The sequence below is a fragment of the Centrocercus urophasianus genome, unplaced genomic scaffold (assembly GCF_019232065.1).
Source record: "Centrocercus urophasianus isolate 14NV4802_14NV808 unplaced genomic scaffold, USGS_Curo_1.0 seq_19, whole genome shotgun sequence".
NCBI classification, from domain to species: Eukaryota; Metazoa; Chordata; class Aves; order Galliformes; family Phasianidae; genus Centrocercus; species Centrocercus urophasianus.
This window is the reverse complement of record NW_024884744.1, coordinates 1,639,041-1,658,347: the sequence shown is the minus strand read 5'-3', so window position 1 is coordinate 1,658,347 and position 19,307 is coordinate 1,639,041. Positions and strand designations below refer to the sequence as shown.

At 48.2% G+C, this 19,307-nt stretch overlaps 2 protein-coding genes across 9 annotated transcripts in view; one reads left to right on the top strand and one right to left on the bottom strand.

The window, feature by feature from the left end:
- LOC122161562 (caspase recruitment domain-containing protein 8-like) overlaps positions 1–19,307 on the top strand; it is a 33,731-nt gene that overhangs the window by 11,175 nt on the left and 3,249 nt on the right. For 2 of the 8 annotated variants that reach the window (XM_042821080.1, XM_042821081.1), the window contains exons 2-18: positions 1,764–1,795; positions 3,250–3,303; positions 3,734–3,805; positions 4,307–4,336; positions 5,510–5,560; positions 5,652–5,695; positions 5,808–5,857; positions 6,156–6,699; positions 7,351–7,485; positions 7,792–7,930; positions 8,094–8,147; positions 8,269–8,352; positions 8,762–9,034; positions 9,661–9,850; positions 10,743–11,879; positions 12,968–14,189; positions 17,055–17,199. In XM_042821080.1, the coding sequence (XP_042677014.1) occupies positions 1,764–1,795; positions 3,250–3,303; positions 3,734–3,805; positions 4,307–4,336; positions 5,510–5,560; positions 5,652–5,695; positions 5,808–5,857; positions 6,156–6,699; positions 7,351–7,485; positions 7,792–7,930; positions 8,094–8,147; positions 8,269–8,352; positions 8,762–9,034; positions 9,661–9,677 (1,579 nt within the window). In that variant the 3' untranslated portion in view covers positions 9,678–9,850; positions 10,743–11,879; positions 12,968–14,189; positions 17,055–17,199. Of the gene's footprint in view, positions 1–155; positions 1,796–3,249; positions 3,304–3,733; positions 3,806–4,306; positions 4,337–5,509; positions 5,561–5,651; positions 5,696–5,807; positions 5,858–6,155; positions 6,700–7,350; positions 7,486–7,791; positions 7,931–8,093; positions 8,148–8,268; positions 8,353–8,761; positions 9,035–9,660; positions 10,685–10,742; positions 11,880–12,967; positions 14,190–17,054; positions 17,200–19,307 lie in introns of those variants that run through there. The other 6 variants (XM_042821078.1, XM_042821075.1, XM_042821077.1 and 3 more) reach the window with 5 other exon arrangements.
- IL12A (interleukin 12A) lies at positions 12,528–14,558 on the bottom strand. Its single transcript, XM_042821092.1, has 5 exons — positions 14,313–14,558; positions 13,433–13,540; positions 13,286–13,327; positions 13,088–13,192; positions 12,528–12,912 (listed from the first exon to the last, which is right to left on the bottom strand). The coding sequence occupies exons 1-5, from the start codon at positions 14,499–14,501 to the stop codon at positions 12,745–12,747; spliced, it is 612 nt and encodes a 203-aa protein (XP_042677026.1). The 5' UTR covers positions 14,502–14,558; the 3' UTR covers positions 12,528–12,744.

Below are 19,307 nucleotides of genomic sequence, written 5' to 3'. Positions count from 1 at the left end.
CCCCCCCCCCCCCAGACCGATCTCCCAGCCCCTCCCAATTCCCACCTGCATCCCTCCCGATCCCCCCCGGTACCCCAACCCCTCCCCCCCTCGCAGCACGCTCCCCTTCTCCGTCTTCCACCTCCATCCCCCAGCATCCTCCGTCTCCTTCACCCCCCCTCCCAGCACCATCCCCACCCATTTCGTCCCACCACTCTCCATCTCCCCATTCGCTGCACCCCAATAACGTCTCCCTCCCCCTTGCTGGCTCAAGTCCAAGCCCAAGGTCGTCCTTCCCACCCTTCCAGGAAGCCCCCAGGAACGTGAGGTGCAGGATCCCGGCCTTACACCTGCTCCCCATACCCCCCTTCTCAGACCAGGGCCCGGCCATGCTGCTGCCCGCCATCCCCAGCATCATCTCCTCCAGCAGACAAAAGCGCTCAGTGAGCCAACAGCGTTCCCGCTCTGCATTTCTGCTCCATGTCACCATTCCACATCCCTGCTCCCAGCAGTGGGGTTTTGCCCCCGACCCCATTCTCCACCAGCCCTTCTGTACTCTGGCCGTTTCCCAAGCTGGCAGCAGCTGTGTGACGGCGCTGGGAGGAGAGTGTTTATCTTCTCCCTGCAAAACGTGGTTAAGCTGTTATGCTTTCCTTTGGGGAGGGCTGAGCAACAGAAGCGCGCAGCTCTCACGTGACACGAGACAAGGCTGCAACTGCATTTCGTCCCCGGAGTAATTCCGTAATTAATTGATCGTGAGACAAAATCTGTTACACTGAGTAGGGCTGGTTTTGTTTTGCTTTTCCCACTCTTTTCTTCTTCTTCAACACATGTTTTTTCAGCTGATGAGGAGTGCAAAGCAGGGCTTTCAGCCAACTGCAGGCAAACCTTGTTTAGCGAGGCAGCACTTAGCGAAGCTGCACAGCGTTTTCCCAGCCTTGCAGATACTCTCAGTGTAGTTTTTGCAAGATGCAAGTGTGATCACAATTCCCATTCCAGCAGAACTCTCACCCAGACTCCTCATCCAACTGCAGCATCTCCATTTTGCTCACATTTCTTTGCCTTCTCCCTTCCTTGCTTCTCAACCTGAAGTTGTAAAGGTTATTTTCTTGCTGCTGGGAAGGCAGACGTGCTGGGTGTTTGCTTCTGATTGCGAAGCGAAGCACAGATGGATGTCACCTGCTGGCTCACTGATGGTTATTCTGGGATGACTTTCTGGAGCTCCATGGAAAGGTTTCCACATCTGGTCCTTAAAATTTGGAAATAGTAAATCTCCTTTCTCAGGAGAGAAAGGACAATGAAGATACGCCTGGGTTTGCTATGGGCCACCAGCAGGTGGTCAGATGGGAGCCATTTGCCACTTCTGGGTCGTCAGGTCTGTCTGAGCTTCGTACTTTGCTGAAGAAGATGAATAATGTTTGCATCCTGCTGCTCTTCCGTGCCTGAACATGGAGCAAAGGCCTGAAAACCACCAAGGACTGTTGATTAGTCTCCTGTTCGTGCTCACTTCTTTCATTTCCTGAGAGAAAAAGGGGCTGGGGACCAAGGCTTGACCTCATGGAAAGCCCTCTGTCAGAGCCAGGTGTCTCCAGCACTGTGACAAGGGCAAGAGCTGAAGTCCACAAGCAGCATATTTAAGAAAATACATTTTTAAGCGCAACCCCCTGTCATTACTGTTCAACTTGCCTTAAAACCTGCTTGCTTTCCTCACATTCTTTGGCTTGGATGAAAAAGTGGCGAAGGATTGCCAGGTCTTCTCATGCATTTCCCATTTTGTCTTCCAGCGGAATCGAATCCCTCTCTGCAGATGAGCACGGTACAGTAACTTTGAGAAATACAGGGCTTCAATGGGCTGGGTGTTAGAAATTCCCATTCTCCAGATTGAAAAGCACCATTTTATGTCTACTGCCTATAGAAAAGTCAATATGCAATGCTTTAATTTCATGGGTAGGATCTTTGAGACATTATACTTAATTTTGAAATTCATATTCCTTTGTTACTTATTTGTTCCCTGTTATCTGCATAGTGCAAAAATGCCAGGAGAGGAATTGGCCTTGCATTGACAGTTCAGTAGGTGACTGCCAAACCTCTGTGTATCCACACTGGAGCGCTCAGTGAGCACCACCAGCAGTGCTGGTCCTGCCAGAGACCTTGTGCAGAAAATTCAGTGTGTGGTCATAGAGAGAGGGCTTTTGTTCTGCTAGATCTGTAATGCCTGCTCTGAATGCTGAGGTGTGTGTGCTGAGGTTGGGATCCCTGGGGCGGGATGGAGGACAGGGGATGCTGGTCCTTGGCGTGTCTCTGCAGTTCTTCTTGGCTGGCAGTTACAGAATCACAGAATAATTAGGATTGGAAAAGACCATCTAAGATGATCAAGTCCACCCATCAACCTGTCACCACCATACCCACTAACCATTGTCCCTCATTGCCACTTCTTACAGTGACGATGTGGGGCTGGGAGGGGTGGCTGGCACACCAGTGAGACCTGGACAGGCTGAGAGTTGGGTGGGGAGGAACCTGATGGGGCTCAACAAGTGCAAGTGTAGAGTCCTACAGCTGGGGAGGAACAGCTGCTCACATCAGTACAGGCTAGGGGCTGAACTGATGGAAAGGAGCTCTGCAAAGGTGTGCCCTCATGGCTAAGAAAGCTGATGGTGTCCTGGGTGCATTACAAAGAGTGAGACCAGCTGGTTAAGGGAGGTTCTCCCCTTTGCTGTGATGTGGCCACATCAGGGGCTGTTGAAAACCCACCTGGATGCATTCCTGTGCAGCCTGCTGTGGGGAACGTGCTGCAGCAGGGAGGCTGGACGATGATTCCCAGAGGTCCTTTCCAGCCCCTCTGATTCCATGATTCCATAATGTCAGCCTGGTTTTCTTTCCATTTTTTCATGTCCATTGGGTTTCAGGAGCTGTGGATTGCTATGCTCAACCTGGTGGGTGCATGGGTTGGTGTCCATCTGTCTGTTCCTCCTCCTCCCTCCAATTCTTGCAGCCCTCTGCTCTCCCACTGCAAGGCTGCATACCCTCTGTGCCTTTGTACAGCCTTGCAGACCAGCCCAGCTGCACTTTGATTCAGAGCAATACAAGCTGCTGTATTTTTGGTGCTCAAGGAAGTGGTGGAGGTTGTCACACAGACGGCAGTGGCTCAGTCAGCTCTTTCTGCACAGAGCCTGCATAGAAAGTGACGTTGGAGGCGAGGGAGCTTTGACTGTATGTGCACAGAAGTTCCTTTTTTTCATGCATGTGTAACCCCTGGCTGTTTTTTTGCAGAATTGGAGACCTCTTGTGAGGAGAGCACAGGCTGTGCGGAGGAGCTGCCAGCAGGTGAGCAGCTGTGGGACAGAAACCTCCTACCCCCTCCTGAGCGTGACTTTGAGATTTGTAAGAAGACTTTTATTAGAAGTGTGCATGGCACATCCACAGCCCGGGATCACAGCATGGTTGTACACACCTGTAGGTGCCTCTCCTACAGGAAACCATAGAATTTGGCTGGCTGAAATGTGGGGGTGCAGGGACCTCCAGGACAGCCTCAGGTTGTTGGGGACATCATACGTCAATTGAGCATCACACACACCTTCAAAGGTTCTCAGCGACCCCAGATCTCTGATGCTGATCTCTGCTGCCTGAGCACGGCTCAGTGCTTTTCCTGCTGTGTCATGTTACCTAACACCCACCAGATTAATGCATTTAAACTTCTAAATGCATCTCTTACTTACTCTTGGCACTGCTTTCTTTAATTCTTCCTGTCGTTCAGGAGAGGGCAGCTCCGGCAGTGGCTCTGGCAGCCCCAGCAGCAGCTCCAGCAGCAGCTCAGAAGATGACTCAGGTGGGCATTATATTGCAGTTTACTTATTTTCTCTCTTTTGAAAATGTAAATTCAGTTTAAAACCACTTTTTTTTTTTTTATTTTATCCTTCCCTCTTTGGGAGTAGTCTCCAAGTTATTGTACAGAACTGTTAAGCCAGTGACTGAATGTTGAAAAGCAGAATGGTATTTATGTGAGTGCATCATTTCATAGTCACTCAGTGCTGAGCTTTGCAGTAATGGGGGTCAGCAGCTCGTGTGGCATTGGCCTCACGCACACAATGCGTGCAGATGTTTGTACACCACAGCCGTTGTCCTCAGAGGCTATAAATCTGCTGAACAGTTGGCAGCAAAAGTGGCAAAACAGGATGGACGGGGAAAGAATTGAAGGAAGCGTTTGTTATTGGCGAGGAGGCTGTGGGTTTCCACTTGTGTGGGTTATACCACGAGCAGCTTGTTTATCCTGCTTTCACCCAACATCGATCGTCTTTACTCAATAATGAGAAAGCTTTTTTCTCATCAGATACGGAGGAGTCGGACACAAGGCGGTCAGGTGAGTGTGCTGCTCTTTCTTTCCCATATCCGCTCTGGAAGACGTCTGGGAGCCGACAGGGATGAGGGCTTTGCACCAGGATGCACGAGGGCATGCAGCAGTGATGGGTGCCGGCACAGCCGGTGACCTCTGCCCCTCAGGGCACAAAGACTTGCAGAGAGCACTGTTGTGCAGGCAGAGAGCATGCGTGGTACGAATGGATGCGTGTAGAACACTGGTAATTAATTAACAGCGCTGCCAGCGCGAGCCTGTGCTGCTCAGCCCTGCTTCCTCTCTTGCACAGCACTCAGAGCAATCCCAGCTGCTGCTCCATGCCCAAAATAGCATTGCTCCAGGCTGGGATCCAGCTCACTGGTGTTTCCGTGATATTTTCCAGGCGCTTCCCATAGATAACAATGGATTGTCCACCTCTGTCCCATCTGCCTACCTGGGAGGTGCTGATATAGCAGGCTGGTTGGGCAGCCTTTCTGCCGGGACCACATTTGCTGGGTGCTGTTTGTATTTCATAATGCCTCATGGCAGGAGCTGTGCCCGTTAGTTTTGCACAATTCAACCCTTCAGGCCAAAAACTTTTCCCCTATATCTCGGCTCTGCTTGCTTGCTTTTGTGTTGGGGTTTGCTGAGTGTGCTGCTGTAGCATGGCTCCCTTCTCAATGAGGTGGTGCACAGCTTCCATTCAGTGTTTGGAGTTGGTGCTGGGCACGGTGAGACCATCCTGGGGATGGGTCCTCCCCCACCCTGAAAAATTCCCAGTACTGTGGGCAAGTTGTGAGAGTGATGAACCTTCAACAAATCCTGTATCCAGGTGCCCAGCTTCATGCCCAGGCTGTGTGGAGCTGGCACAAAATTGAAGCCTTGAGAATACTCTCCTTAGTATTCCTTTGTTAAAGCAGGGGAATGGAATGGCTGGGCTGTCCATGCAGAGTGTGTTGCCTGCAGGCTATGGGATCTATTTGCTGCACAGTGCACCGCTGCACAGCCCCGTGGGCAGAAGCAGTGCAAACACGGCAAATCCCATAAAGCTGGGATGGGCAGAGCCTGGAGCAGAGACAGCCATCCCCATTCTGTCCTCATTGTCCTTTCCCTTGTGTAAAAGCCACAGGTGGCCCTTCTCAGTGAGATCTTTTGCTATTAACAAGTATTAACGAGAACTTTTAACACTTCTTTATGCAGATGAAGAGCAAGAAAAGAAAGAATCGCAGCCAGTTTGCAGTGAATCAGATGGTAAGAGAACTCTGAAGGTGTTGCTTTTTTTTTTCCCTGAGCATTTAATTACTTTGGTTTTAATGAGCTGATTTTCCTGTTTTCTCACTAGGAGCGGACTGTCTGCCCCACTGTGAGCACTGCAGAAAGGAAAATGTAGGTTTAGAAAAAGAAATCCACACGTTTTGCATGAGAGAACCTGCAAATTGTAATGCTACTTTCTCACCAGCTTCTTAAATATGTATTATTATTTTATCTGTTTATATAGGCCCAGAGGGAGCAAGTGACCCCTAGGAAGCTTTCTGGAGGACAGTATTTGTATGTTTGGTTTTTTTCATGGTATACATTTATGTTTAATGGGTATACATTTATGGTGTGCTGATCAAGATACTTCTCCCTTCCAATTAAATGGGGGAAAAAATTGCTGCGCAAATACATTTATAGCAGTGAAAAAAGATGCCCCAAATCTTGAAAAATAAGCAGTTTATGCCAGCTGCCTGTAGATCCTTGTCTGACAGCTCTCACGGTGGCTTCCTCTGCATATTGTTGAAATAGTTAATAATTATAAGTGATTACAACGTCAATCATACAATGCAACGTGGGTCTGTCCGGGCAGGATGAAGCTGGATGCAGAAGGCACATACGAGTGCAGTGTCACCGGTCTGATTTTTGAGGTGAACAAGGCGGTCACCATCAACTACTCCCTGCTGTCCTGGAGCAAATACGCCGGGCTGGTAAAGGCGCCGTGGGTGGTGGGCGGCCCGCTGTTCGACGTGCGCTGCGAGGCGCCCTCCGCCCTCACCTCCATCTCCTTCCCGCACTCCCTCTGCCTCGGCGGTAAGTGCTGTGATGGAGCTGGGCAGGCTGGAGCAGGCTGCAGTGCTGACGGTGCCGTCACTGTCCCCGCAGATGGTGGCTCCCAGCCGGCCTTCAAGGTGCTGCACATCAAGGGTGCAGGTGCGGCCATGGAGCCGTCCACGGACTTCTCGGCCTCACACGTGCGCTGGCTGGTCAGCTCGCTGTCCCCCGTCGGGCCGCTCATCCACAGTGAGGAGCCCCTGCTCTACCACGGAGCTGTCATCCTCTACAAGGCCATCGATGGCGACCCCTCCTTGCTGTTCCGGGTCTACGTGGCGACGAACAACGACTCCTTCATCAAGGTTGGGTTTGCTGTGGCAGGTGTTCTCTCACTGTAAGCTGAATATGAAGGGAAGGGTTTGATATGTGAGCAGCTGTTTGTTCACATGGCGCCATGACAAGTATGAAAAATGAAAATTTACCACCAAAACTGGGAAGAGGTTCTTCACCACAGGGCAGTGGGCTTGGAACAGGCTTCCTAGCAGCGGGCACGGCCTGAAGCTGCTGGAACTCAAGGAGCTTTTGGACACCGGCCTTAAATAGAGGGTTTGGGTTTGTGTGGTCATATGCAGAGCCAGAAGTTGGACTCGATTATCCTTGTGAGTCCAAGGGATATTCTTGGAAAACACAGAGCTCAGGACTTGCACCACTTGTATCTCAGCAATCCCCTCATAGACCAGCATGGGAAGGGACAGCAGCTAATAACACTTGCTTCCATTTGGGTTGTGAAGCCCTTCTGATTTCACTAATGTAGCATAGTTCTCTGTCTTTTAGGGAATCTTCACTATACCCACAAGTAATGTGTTCAATATGGAGCATTTTGTAAGGTTTGCTGTGTGGCATTTTGTAGGGATGGATGCAGAAGGACACCAGGAGCTGTGAGGAGCAACGTGGGTTGTAAATATAAGTTCCCTTAGCGACAGGAATAATATATCATGCTTTTAAAATTTCAGGATATATCAAGGACAGTGAAACATTCCAAAAAGAAATTCATTAAAATTGACAAGCCCCCTGTGTGCCAGAAATTATTACAGAAGGGAAAGAGATACAGATTAATTTGTGAACCAGAAGCTGAAATAACTCCAGAGGTAAGTTCTCCATGTAAGCATCAATTGATACATCACAGCCTGACTGGAAACATGACAGAAAATACCTTCCCTTTCCTACTGAGTGCAAGGCATGCACTGGCTGTAAGGGCAGTTTTCAGAATTCATTTGCCATCTCTGTAGAAAGCATTTGCCTCTTAGAGACCTAAAGCTTGGGGATGAAATCCTGACACTGTTGAAGTCAATGGCAAAACATTGGGTAGACCAGAGTTTGGTCTGCATCCGCATCCCTCCTGTTTAATTTATGTTTGGATGAAAGTCTGTCTTAAAAATATTGCTGTTTTACAGGAAATTGAATTTGTTGATGGATCTCTTTTGAAGCTGAAAAGTTACATTGAAGTCTATTTTGAGAAACCTGATGACTTCACCTTATCTTTGGTTGAACTGGACTCGGATGCAGTTGTGTGGAAAGCAAAACTCAGAGAAAGTAAGCATGTTGTGATTTGGATAGCAGTTTGTTCCAGCTGAAAAGAAGCATGAGCCGGGATGTAGTGCTGCCTGTAGATGAAATTCATTAAATACCTTCACAGCAATGGGGATCCTGTGATTCCTACTTCACCCTTTGTTTCTCTTTGAAAACTGTTTCCCAGGTGACTGGATACATTATGATCAGAACAAAAATGAGCAAACAAGAGTTCCAAGCAGTAAGTGAATTTGAAGTTGATTCAGATTTTATTGTTTTCTGTGAGCCCTGCTTGCTGTTGTTGCTCAAGTGATCTGCAAGTGAAATGAATAAATTAACATCAATTCTGCTTCGCTCCTTAGGCGTCAAAAGGCGGAAATCAACCAACAGCTTTTCTGAAGAAGAGAAACACTGTAGCAAAAAGCAAAGGCCTAACAGTTATACAGGTAAGCATCTCTATATCATTTAAAATGCCAAGTCTGGGAATAAAGCAAAAATACCCATGTAGGTATTTACTGATGGTGCATGTAGCCACCAGAGGGAGAGCTTTCATCATTCAGAGCTTCAGTTTATGAGTAGATGGTGACTGAGGAAAGGAAAAGTGCTCGGTCCACGAAACCTTGCAGTTACTCAGGAGTTGGTGTCTTTATGAGCCTTCAGAGTTCTTCAGGTGATTTTCAGAGTTCTTCAGGTGATTTTCTGCAGTGCTCGCCTGCAGTTAATCCAGTTTTGACTGCCTGGCTAATAAGATGCCCACTGTTCTACGTCCCCTGCACAGCATCAGTAGCGTCATTAAATTGAAAGTCTAATCAGATGAGCAATATTAGATCTGATTTTTGTTTTATGTCTTTTCAGATGGAATTAAAAGCAGAAGCTTGCTAACTGATCGACAGCTGATGGTAATTGCAAAGTTGTTTGGCGTGGAGTGGAAAGAAATTGCCATTGAATGTCTTCAGATGGAAATGAAAGACATTCAGCAGATTCAAGCAAACGAAGAGGCAGTCAATATCCAGAAATTTCTGATGTTAAGCAAGTGGAGAGAAAGAGAGCAAAGCAATGGAACTGCACAAGCCTTGTGCAATAGGCTCCGTGAAAAAGTGTCATATGAAATAGTGCAGGCACTAGAAGGTATCAGCTTATTGTATTTGTGCAGTTACATCGCTGAGTTTCAGATGTGTTTTAAGAGGACACGCCAGAGAGCTCACTAAATACCCAGTGTGCATTTTCTTGTGTAACTCAAAATTGTTTCCCTTCTAATATTGATGACAATTTTCTTTCTTGTGACATTTTCCTACTTCCCTTCAGAAAATGATATTATATTATAAAATGAGTAATGTTTTTCTCCTGCCTACGTTCAGAATACTTGGCCATGACCTAATCCTCTCGACCTAATGGGACCTAGGGCTAATGGGCATTATATACTCAAGGACTAATGGGCATTAGATGCTCAATGCTCAAATTCTTGGTATTTGTGAGGGAGTCGAAAGAAAAAATAAGAACTCCAAAGAAATAATAACAAACAAATTCTGGCTTTGGAACTAGCAGAGCTTTGCTCCCACTTCACTCTCCATAAAAGGAACCTGGCTTCAAAATGAGGATCACTGCTGACATTCCCTCACTCATCTGACCCTTGAGACATGTCTTTTGCCATGGCCCTGCACTGCTGTAGCTTTTTATGAACTTGTCATTCAATACTGTAATGACCTCTAGAGATGAAATAATATCTATGTGTTTGTGTGTGCTCATTTCCCCAGGCTTTTTGGCTGAGTGATGAGTTGGAGAAGCTGATGAGAAGCTCAGGAACTTTCCCCACCCAAATGGTTAAACTTTTCAAGCTATTTTCCTGGGATTTCATTGTGATGAAGATCCAAATCGTAATCAGTCAGCGGAAAGTTTAGAGTGTCTTCAAAAGAAATGTGAATGAAATTTTGCACCTACGTAAGTGTAAGTAGCATTTTGGGAATCATTACTCACACGTTTGGATACCAGTCATTGCAGCTGGATGGAAGTGCCAGGCTTGATGTGCCCAAAACTGAAAGCTGCCACTGAATCTTGTCGTGTTTGAGCCAGTCGTAAAAGACAACGAGCACTGGGAGAAATGGGTTTACCTTTGTCAGGTATATGACTGTTATCTTGAAACATTTTTATTTGAATCAGGGAAAGACAAGGGAGAAAAGTTGTATCAAAACTTTCATCCCCTTAAAATAATGAAACTCACAATCATGAGGTACATTGTATTGCTCACAGGTGCCTAGGATCAGGGACAAACTCCTTAAATTCCTTTGCAGAATCACTGTTTATACACAACCACTGTACGGATCCCCATGCACTCATGTTGAGCTGTGGTTCTGTTTTCTTAAACCCGAAGACCACTTTCACAGTAGCACCATTAAGAACTGCAGGCAGCTTTGAATCTTCTGTGGGATTTTCTTCTCTCTGTACAGTCTGTCTCAATTTTTATGAGATTTTTTTTTTATGTTGTATGATTATTTTTTTTTTTGTACTATGAACTTTTTATACTTTTTTTACGTGATTCATTTTAACTTGAATATAAGGGGGGGCTTAAGCTAAAATAGAGAAAATCAGAGTCTCCAAGATGGTTGTTATCCTGAGGGCAGGACCTGTCGCACAGAGTTGTAAAAGATATGAAAATAATGTTATGATGGCCAGACAGTGTCCTGTTTGCAGACGTGATTCTTTTCATCATCTCCTGCTGTGTATGTTTATGGAAAAACAAACAAACAAACATACTTTTAAATATAAGGATTAAAAAGAGAACATTTTGGCTATTTATGTGTAATTTTTAATATGCTTTTTTTTGTTGTTTAAATTGTAGCTCTCTGCTGAGATACAGCTGTCTGCTGCTTGTACGTCACAAGCCATGTTCTCACCCCTTTGTGCTCCTCTCCTTGGTCAAATGGTGTTTCTGGTCAGGCCTTTTCCTGAGGATCCCTTGTGCATCCCTTGTGGGCTCTTCTGCTGCTGTAGGATTTAGGGGACACGCACTGGGACACAGGAACAGCTTGTGGAGCTGCCCTTGGCTCTTCTCTCTGAGGCAAGCAAAGGAGAATTGCCATCAGGGACACAGGGTGCCTTGCCCAGGGGAGCTGGGTGGTTGGTGGGGACAACCAGCCCACAGCATGGGGTTGGAACAGGATGGGCTTTAGGGTCCTTTCCAACCTAAGCCATCCTCCCTGCAGCAGCCGGGGCGATGCCAGTGTCCCCATCTCTCCAAGCAGATTCCTGCTGGTCAGTGGTTCTTCTCATTGCTGCTGCAGTTTTCACTTCTCTTACAGCATTTCAAGTCAGCTGCTGCTTTCTCTCTGCTTTTGTGGTGAGAGACCCTGTATAAGCAAGCAGAGCAGTGGTGAGCTTGGAAAAGGGAGTGGGAGGGTGCTTGTCTCAGCATCTCTCCCTGGGTTTTCAACTGAAGCTCAGTTTTTGTTTCAAAATGACAGGGGGTTCTCTCTGTATGCTAAGAAGTTAATAAACAGCTGTCGTTCTCCATGTGCAACAGCAGGCACCAATAATCAAAATGCAGGTGACATTATGCAGTTTTGCCCTGTTGAAGATTGAAACAATTTATCTCATAAAAGAGAGCATGAGGGGGATACATTTCCCAGAATATCAGTGCTAGTTTTACCACAAGCAAGTGGTTCTAGTGCGTGCAGATAGTAATTCACAACACCAAATGCCTTTGTTGGAGGGTGTGATGCCTTACCTTTGTAAGCTCACTACCCAATTAGCAAATTTCTTCTCAATTATGGCACTGAGAGCGGGGATGTTTGCATATCCTCAGTGGTTATTTCTTAGATAGGTTCTTAAATATGAATCTCTCCAAACACACAACATCAAGTGGGTTTGCAAGAAGAGAGGAAGACTTTCCCTGCAATGGAAGAGATGGAGGGGAAAGGCTGTGCCCAGCTGCCTGCCTGGCACAGCAGGGATCAGATAGTAGCTGTGGAGCATGGAGGTAAGTTGTCATCAAGAGGTTTTGTTGTCTGCACACCCAATTTCAGCCTGTAGTTTTGATGTGGCTCCAGCAACAAACAAACAAAAAATAGTTCTAAAGGGGCACGTATTGCAAAGCTGGCTGATTTTGCTTCCTAACTGAAACCTTTTGCTCTCAAAATGTGCGTGTTAGGCAGCACCTGGCAACTTGAACACACCTGATACAAAACCCCCCTGGAGAGTCAGAGCCACAAGGAGCACAGCTGTGAGGAACGAGGAAAATGGGAGTTCTAAATATGACCCCAGTGCTGAGTGGTGCCACGGTCCTCTGCTTATTTGTGTGCAGGCTGGGGATTGGGAAATGTTTCTTCTCTGAAGAGTTCAGAACTGTGGGGATATGGCACTGAGAGATGTGGGCATGGTAGGGTGGGCTGGGGCTGTGCTGGGGTTCTGAGAGCTCTTTTCCAACCATAATGATTCTGTGAATACATTAGCAGTCTGATCAATGCGATTCTGTCCTGTTCATAGGATAGAATATATTGCATTCCTTGAGGTGTGTGATATCTCAAGGAACAACAAAAAAAAGGTCACTGCAGCTTTTATGTCAACTTCAATTTTATTAGGCAATAAATAGAATAAATAAGGAGCACCATCATAAATAAACCCGGATTATTATAAATATCCAATTCAGGAGCTTACAATTGAATAAATAAAACTCTGAAGACAAATAACAGCTGAGCATTTGGTGGTCTGAGAACGTTCTCATACGATACAGCCTATTGTCCCCATGCTTAGAAGTTGGAGGTGCTAGCTCCGAAGGCACTGACAGCAGAACGTGGTTTATCAGTAACTGTACAGCAGGACGGCCGTGCTGCTGCATTTCCTTCTTATGTCTCTGCAGTGAGGGCACTCAGGTAGCCCAGCATCCTGCTGATGGTGACAGCACGCAGGCAGAAGGCGTGCAGAACCCCACAGAGCCGCATGCGGCCCTGGAAGGAGCCAAGGATGGTGCTGGGCGAGGGCTGCGGCGCGGCCGGGCTGCGGGGCTGCAGGACCTGCAGTGGGGAGGGAGGTCAGTAGAGGGACAAACAAGCTCTTAACATCTTCCAGCTTTACTCTTAGGAAAACCAATATCAACCTGCCAAACTCCCAGCTCCCCGGTGACTGCACAACGCAACGCTGCTCCTAAAACCCCATTAAAGATGGAAGGAACAAGATGGAAGTGCTTACTTGCATCATGTCGTCAATGGATGTCAGCACCCTCAGATCCTTGAGGTTCCTCAGCTCTGCCTTGTAGGTTTTCAGATCTTCGTAGATCCCCCACAGGCATTTGCTCTGCAAAAGTCAGGATTAATAAGAGATGCTGGAACTTGTTGCCAAGTGCTAGAAGTGCTAAACAAAGGTTCTCTATAGAGGCTCACAGCTTACCGTATCTAAAGTAGAACTTTCCAGTACTGGACAGTTTCCAGCCTGCAAATAAATTAAAGAAGAAGTGATACAGGTTCATTTAGTGACAACGTGTTATACAGCTGCTGGAGAAAATATGATGCTGAAAGCTGGCTGTTTTGGTTTTACCCCTGGATCCTCAGATGTGCAGGATTTTATTGTGTTGATTTGGCTGTTGGTGACATCTTCAAGATCAACCTCTTCAAGGGTGCATTCAAATCCCAGCACTCCCTGTTTCTGTGTTAAAAAGGGGGGAAAAGGGGTAAATGATTCAGCTTCAGAAAACAGCAATTAGAGAGTCTCGAAATCACTAAATGTTTGTGCTGAATATGAAGCACTAGAAAGTGAAAAAAAGAAAATACAGAGGCAGTGCTCACTGATACCCTGCAACTTTGGGAAACTCTTTAGTGGTTTTCTTTCGTGCTTCTCTGAGATGAAGCTTGCAACTCTAGCAGGGGACTTTGGCAGAAATTCTCATCCTGATGGGGATTTAGGGGCAGAAGGACTCTGTAACAGCAAAGCCAGAGCACCAGCATGCAAACGCAACGAGCTTGGGAGCAGGTGTCTGCAGAGGCGTTAGAGAAACAGGTGCTCAAAAGCAAGCAGTGCGATTGGTTGATGAGATGGATGAGAGCTGAGAGACACCTGTGCAAACACAGGTGCTGCTGATGGTGTGGGTGGGCACTAGGAGCAGTTAGAGGCCTGCTGGCAGTTCAGAAGGAGACTTCCTTGAGCTGAGTGCACAGCGTATGTGCCTGCCTGGGATTTATCTCCAACATTTCTCCCACTTGGATAGCATCAGGAACCCATCCCCATCATCCTGGGTGCCTTCACCAGCACATTATCTGCCTGGACACCATCCCCAGCCTGTCTCCTGCTTGCTGAGGTATGTACCATCCCCCCTGTTCCGGCCACTATCCCCACCATCTTGGGTGCCAGCAATCACCTGCCTGGCTGTGCACCATCCCACCGACCCTTCCACCCTGGGCACATCCCTCCCCTCTCATACCTGCACTTGCAGGAGTGCCTCGTTGGCAGCGGCCAGCAGTGTCCTGGAGCAGTTGAGTCCCTTGGTCAGGTTGTGGGCAGGAAGAGGCAGCGCCCACGTGGATGGCAGCAGGAGGCAGAGCACAGCCGGCAGCACCCAGTGCCCGACCCTCAGCCATGCTGCCCTGCTCCTGATGCTGTGCTCTGCCATGCCTCTGCCCGATGAAACTGATGTGGGATCGGTGGCTGCTGCAGGGGCTGCGCTGCTTTTATGTCGGTGGAGGAGCAGGAGTTCCCCTTTTTCTTTGTATTGGTGTCTCGGGGAGCTGAGAGCTGGGAATCCCGCGGGGTCCTGGCATTGGGGCAGTGTGGGGACAGGAGGGGGTGGGGCTGCCCTTCCTTCAGTGCTTGAAGGGAGCCTCTGCCAGCGCTTAAAGGGAACGTACAAAAAGATGGGGAGAGACTTTTTATGCTGTCTGGTAACTATGAACAGGGGGGTGGCTTTAAAGGGAGAACAGGGGTGTTTAAAGCATGTGTCTGACACATTAATTAAGCTTTCCATTTCTAAGCTTTACTCTGATAACGATGAGATGCTGTTGATAGCAGTGCATATAAGCCAACTGGAAGCCTGCCTTGGTGGGTTTGGGGCACCAAGGATTCATTAGCTCGTGCTGTACGTGACGGTCGCCCACCCTGCCCTGCCAAGGGGCCCTGGAGAACTTTCCATGAAGTCAGTGGGAGTTTTCCTGTGCACTTAGAAAGCAACAGGATGAATCAAGGGCTTTCTTTATATTGAATTTTCAGATTCATTTTATTTTAATGAACATCTTATTTCCCCTAAGAAGGCGGTGATGTGTCAGAAGATGCTTTGCCTGAACACTGGTGTATGACTTTCTAGTTTGACTGTGTTTTCCATTGCTGTGCCTGATGTTGAGCTGAAGGCTGAGCTTTTGCCTTTAGAATCTCTAAGGCTGGAGAAGACCTCTCAGCTCCCCAACCCCTCCTCCACAATGCCCATATCCACATCCCCAGGTGCCACATCCCCACAGTTCTGAGCACCTCCAGGGATGGTGACCCCTCTGCTCCCTGGGCAGCTGTCCCAGTGCCTGACCAGATGTGTTGCTCCAAATGATGGTTTTCAAATAGCCTCATTTGTGCCATTTTCTGAGCTCCCTGCCCTCCTGCAACCGACTGCACACGGCATCCTGCCGGGAACGCAGGGAATGTTTCCTTTAGGTTTGGCTCAAAGCAAAGCACAAGGCGTTAGGGTTTAGCAATGAGAATATTCCTGTATCAGCTGCATCAAAAAATGAAAGGAAGTTCTTTAAAACAGGAAAGCCCATGTGCTTTTTGTTACGTAGTATGTCTTAGTCTCAGATGCTGATCTCATCAGGCAGAAGAAGGATTATAGAGGTGGGATGACACTTGTGCTGTTAAAGCAGTGCAGGGTTATCTCCTTTATGCACTTGTGCAGTTCTACTATGCCATTCTGGGTCTGTAGCCCTGCAGTGTTGCAGTTGCAGTTAAGGCAAGGATGGTGCTCCTCCTTGGTGGTTCCAGTAACAGTGGGTGGCAGTGGCACTGACACTTGCTGGCCAGGCTGGCTTGCTCTCTCCCTTCCTACGAGCTGAATCCCAGAGCCCTGTGTGGATGTTGTGCTCTGTGTGGGCATATCCTCAGCTGGAAGAGAGGGGTTGTTTGTAGGAAGGCACTATTTCTTGTAATTATAATTACGTATAATTGTGTAATAATTATGTATGTATCTATAATTATGCATTAATTATTTATATATATATATATATATATATATAGTAAAGCTGTGATAAATTAAATCACAGCTAAGCTTAAAAGTAGATCACAGCTACGTAAAAAGATCTAGATGAGGGGGAATGGCTTTAAACTAAAAGATGGAAGGTTTAGGTCAGATGTTAGGAAAAAATTCTTAACCAGAGGATGGTAAGGCACTGCCAGCCATCCCAGGGGGTGCTCAGGATGGGGCTGGATGGGGCTGGGGGCAGCCAGCACGCAGCAGGGGTTGCGAATGGGTGATGCCTGTGGCCCCTTCCACCCCAATCCATTCTATGGTTCCGTGTTCTGCAAAGTGCTGCAGTGAGAAATGCATTGAATAATCGGTGTTTTTCTCCCAGCTCCAAGAATACGTGGAGGCTTTCTCTCATGGATAGTTTGTTTATTTTATTTTATTTTATTTTTGCTCCTGGGAGGAAGTTTTTCACACAGAGGGTGGTGAGGCACTGGCACAGGTTGCCCAAGGAGGCTGTGGATGCCCCATCCCTGCAGGCATTCAAGGCCAGGCTGGATGTGGCTCTGGGCAGCCTGGGCTGCTGGTTGGCGACCTGCACACAGCAGGGGGTTGGAACTGGATGAGCAGTGTGCTCCTTTTCAACCCAGGCCATTCTAGGATTCTGGGTAATTTATTTGGAAGGTTCCTATTCAGATAGCTGATCCCTGCAGCTCTGCTGGCAGTGAGCACCATGCAGACACAGGTGCTCCTGGTGGATTTGGACAAGTGACTGCAGGTGTGTGAGGAGGAGGGCTGCTCTGTGAGCAGAAAATGGGAAGGGTTGGGGATGGGGGTGAGCCTGCTCTGAGCCTGGGGCTTTTGGCTTAATGCTGAAGCCAACAGCTAGAGGGGTGCATCACTGCCTGGCTGGTAGGAAGTGGCTGGTGCTGGCTCTGCACAGTTTCTGCTCTCTGGGTGTCTTTTTCCTTCCCATTCAAATCCCTTTTTCTCTGTCTCTCCTAGGTTCTGTGGCCCTGAAATGCCAGATGGGGTGGTTTTAACCATGGAGAGGGGTGAACACAGCTGTATGGCTGGGCATACAGAAACGTGGCCTTGCACACATCAGGCACAAACACTGCTCCTGGGATCCCTCATCTCCTTATGAGAGGTAAGTGTGGGCATGAATAAAGGGATGGGATGGAGCTGGCACCTGGGGCAGCCCCGACACCCACATCTGGCAGCTGCCTGGAAATGCCTGCTGCTGCTGGCCTGGCTGATCCACACGAAACTCTGCAATTCCCTTTTTTTATAAACTTGCTGTGTATTTCACTTTTCTTCTGAAGATGTGCTCCTTCCCCTAAAGCACTGCTGTTAGGAAGCCAGGGGCGAGGTGAGCGTGGTGGCAGCTGTCCCTGCTGGCTGTCCATCCATCCATAGGGCCACTGGTGACAGCAGAGCTCGAGGTGAGCTCGGCACATCTGGCAAAGGAACCAGCAGAACCAGCTCAGTGCTGAGAAGAGAGCCCAGCTCCCAGCCCAGCAGCGGGGTCCCGCACGCGTGGGTTTCGCTCTGCTTTACAATAAGGAGGAAGAGAAACTCCTTGCTCTGGGCTCCTGCAGGGAAGTGAGCTCCGACTGTCAGCACAGGCGGTGGCTTTTCCTTGGGGATGCCCTCTGTGCTGCTCCTCCCGGGACCCCGTGGCACGTAGCTGTCCTGAACCCTGCCATCCTTTCCCTTTGAGCAATGGAGGGATGAAAGCTGAAGGAAGGTTGTGCGTGTGTGTGTTGTGCTGCAGTTCTCCATGCTTTCCCCCACAAGTTCCCCCAGTGCTCAGGGAAATGCTGTGCAGCAAGTGCTGCTTGGGCGATGCAAAGAAAAGGGAGAAAAAAGGGGAACCCAATAAAATGTGCCTGGCAGGAAGCTTTCTGTCTTACAAAGCACATCTCTGCCCTAAGGGCTGCTTTATTTTCACAGGGAAGTTATCCCTGCAGCTGTCTGAAACATGATGTTTATTTTGTTGGTTTTTTTCCCCTACTGTTATTGTGTGTATCATTGAATGCTCTCAAACACAAGTGAGTCCGAGTCCAAAAGAGGGAATTAAAAAGGAAAAAACAAAGTTTTATTGTGACACCAAATGGAGGCAGGGGAGAAAAAGGCAGCAGGTTGTCTCTTTCTGGTAGGGCTCAGGGAGGAAAGGTTGAAGGGGAGAGCAGGAGAGGGATGGGACACAGGCAGGTCCTTACCTGCACAACTACTGCGTTAGCATTAAAGATAAAGAAACAAAAAAACCACAACAGCTTGCCATGGCACTGCTACCCAGAGCTGGGAGTGTCCCATCCCTGGGTGCTCAGGGCTGGGCTGGATGGGGCCTTGGGCAGCCTAAGCTGGGGGAGCCCCCAGCCCATAGAAGGATGGTGGAAACAGATGATCTTCAAGGTCCCTTCCACCCCAAGCCATTCTATGGGTCTGTGATCCTATGTATGTCAGTAACTACAAAGCAGGCTCTGAAACTCTGTTTCCCAGTCTAAGCTGCTGATGCCCAAGGGAGCACAGGGCTGGCATGGAGACACTCATAGAACAGAAACAAATGGCAGCCGTGTAGCATCTGCCTGTTTCCATGCACGTGGAACTTAACAAATTGCATTAAGTGGCTTATCACAAAAACTGTTTTATTTCTCCTGGTGGAGCTGGGGTCTGTGCCATTCTGGGTGTCCCTACGAGCTGTTTTGGGCACTTTGGGGTGGGCTGCTAGCTGCCCGTATCCTGGTGAGTGATGCTCTCAACAGAAACTGCTTCTGACTGCTTGTTCTGATGTCAGCCCCTGAAATGAAACTGTCTTACCCAGAGCTTATGGGGAATTTGGCTCCACAGTTACGGTACTGATAATGGGAGTCCTAAGTGGAACCATGTAAATGATCCATTCGTAGAAGGAAAACGTCAAAAATAAAAGCTAATGCAGAATAAAAGCAAAACATCCCCTGGAGCCTCTATGCTCCAGAAAAGAAGCCACTGCCCCCAAGGCCAAAAGAGTGGGACAGCTCTGGGGGACGGAACAGATCTTGTGGGGAATCATAGAATGGCTTGGGGCGGAAGGGACCTCAAGGATCATCAAGCTCCAATCCAACTGCCACAGCCAGGGCCACCAACCTGCAGATCTATTACTAGACCAGGCTGCCCAGGGCCCCATCCAACCTGGCCTTGAACACCTTCAGGGTGTTTAAGCCTCATCAGCTTAGCCTCACTGAGCATCTTTGTGTTTCAGCCCAAAGTCAAGCT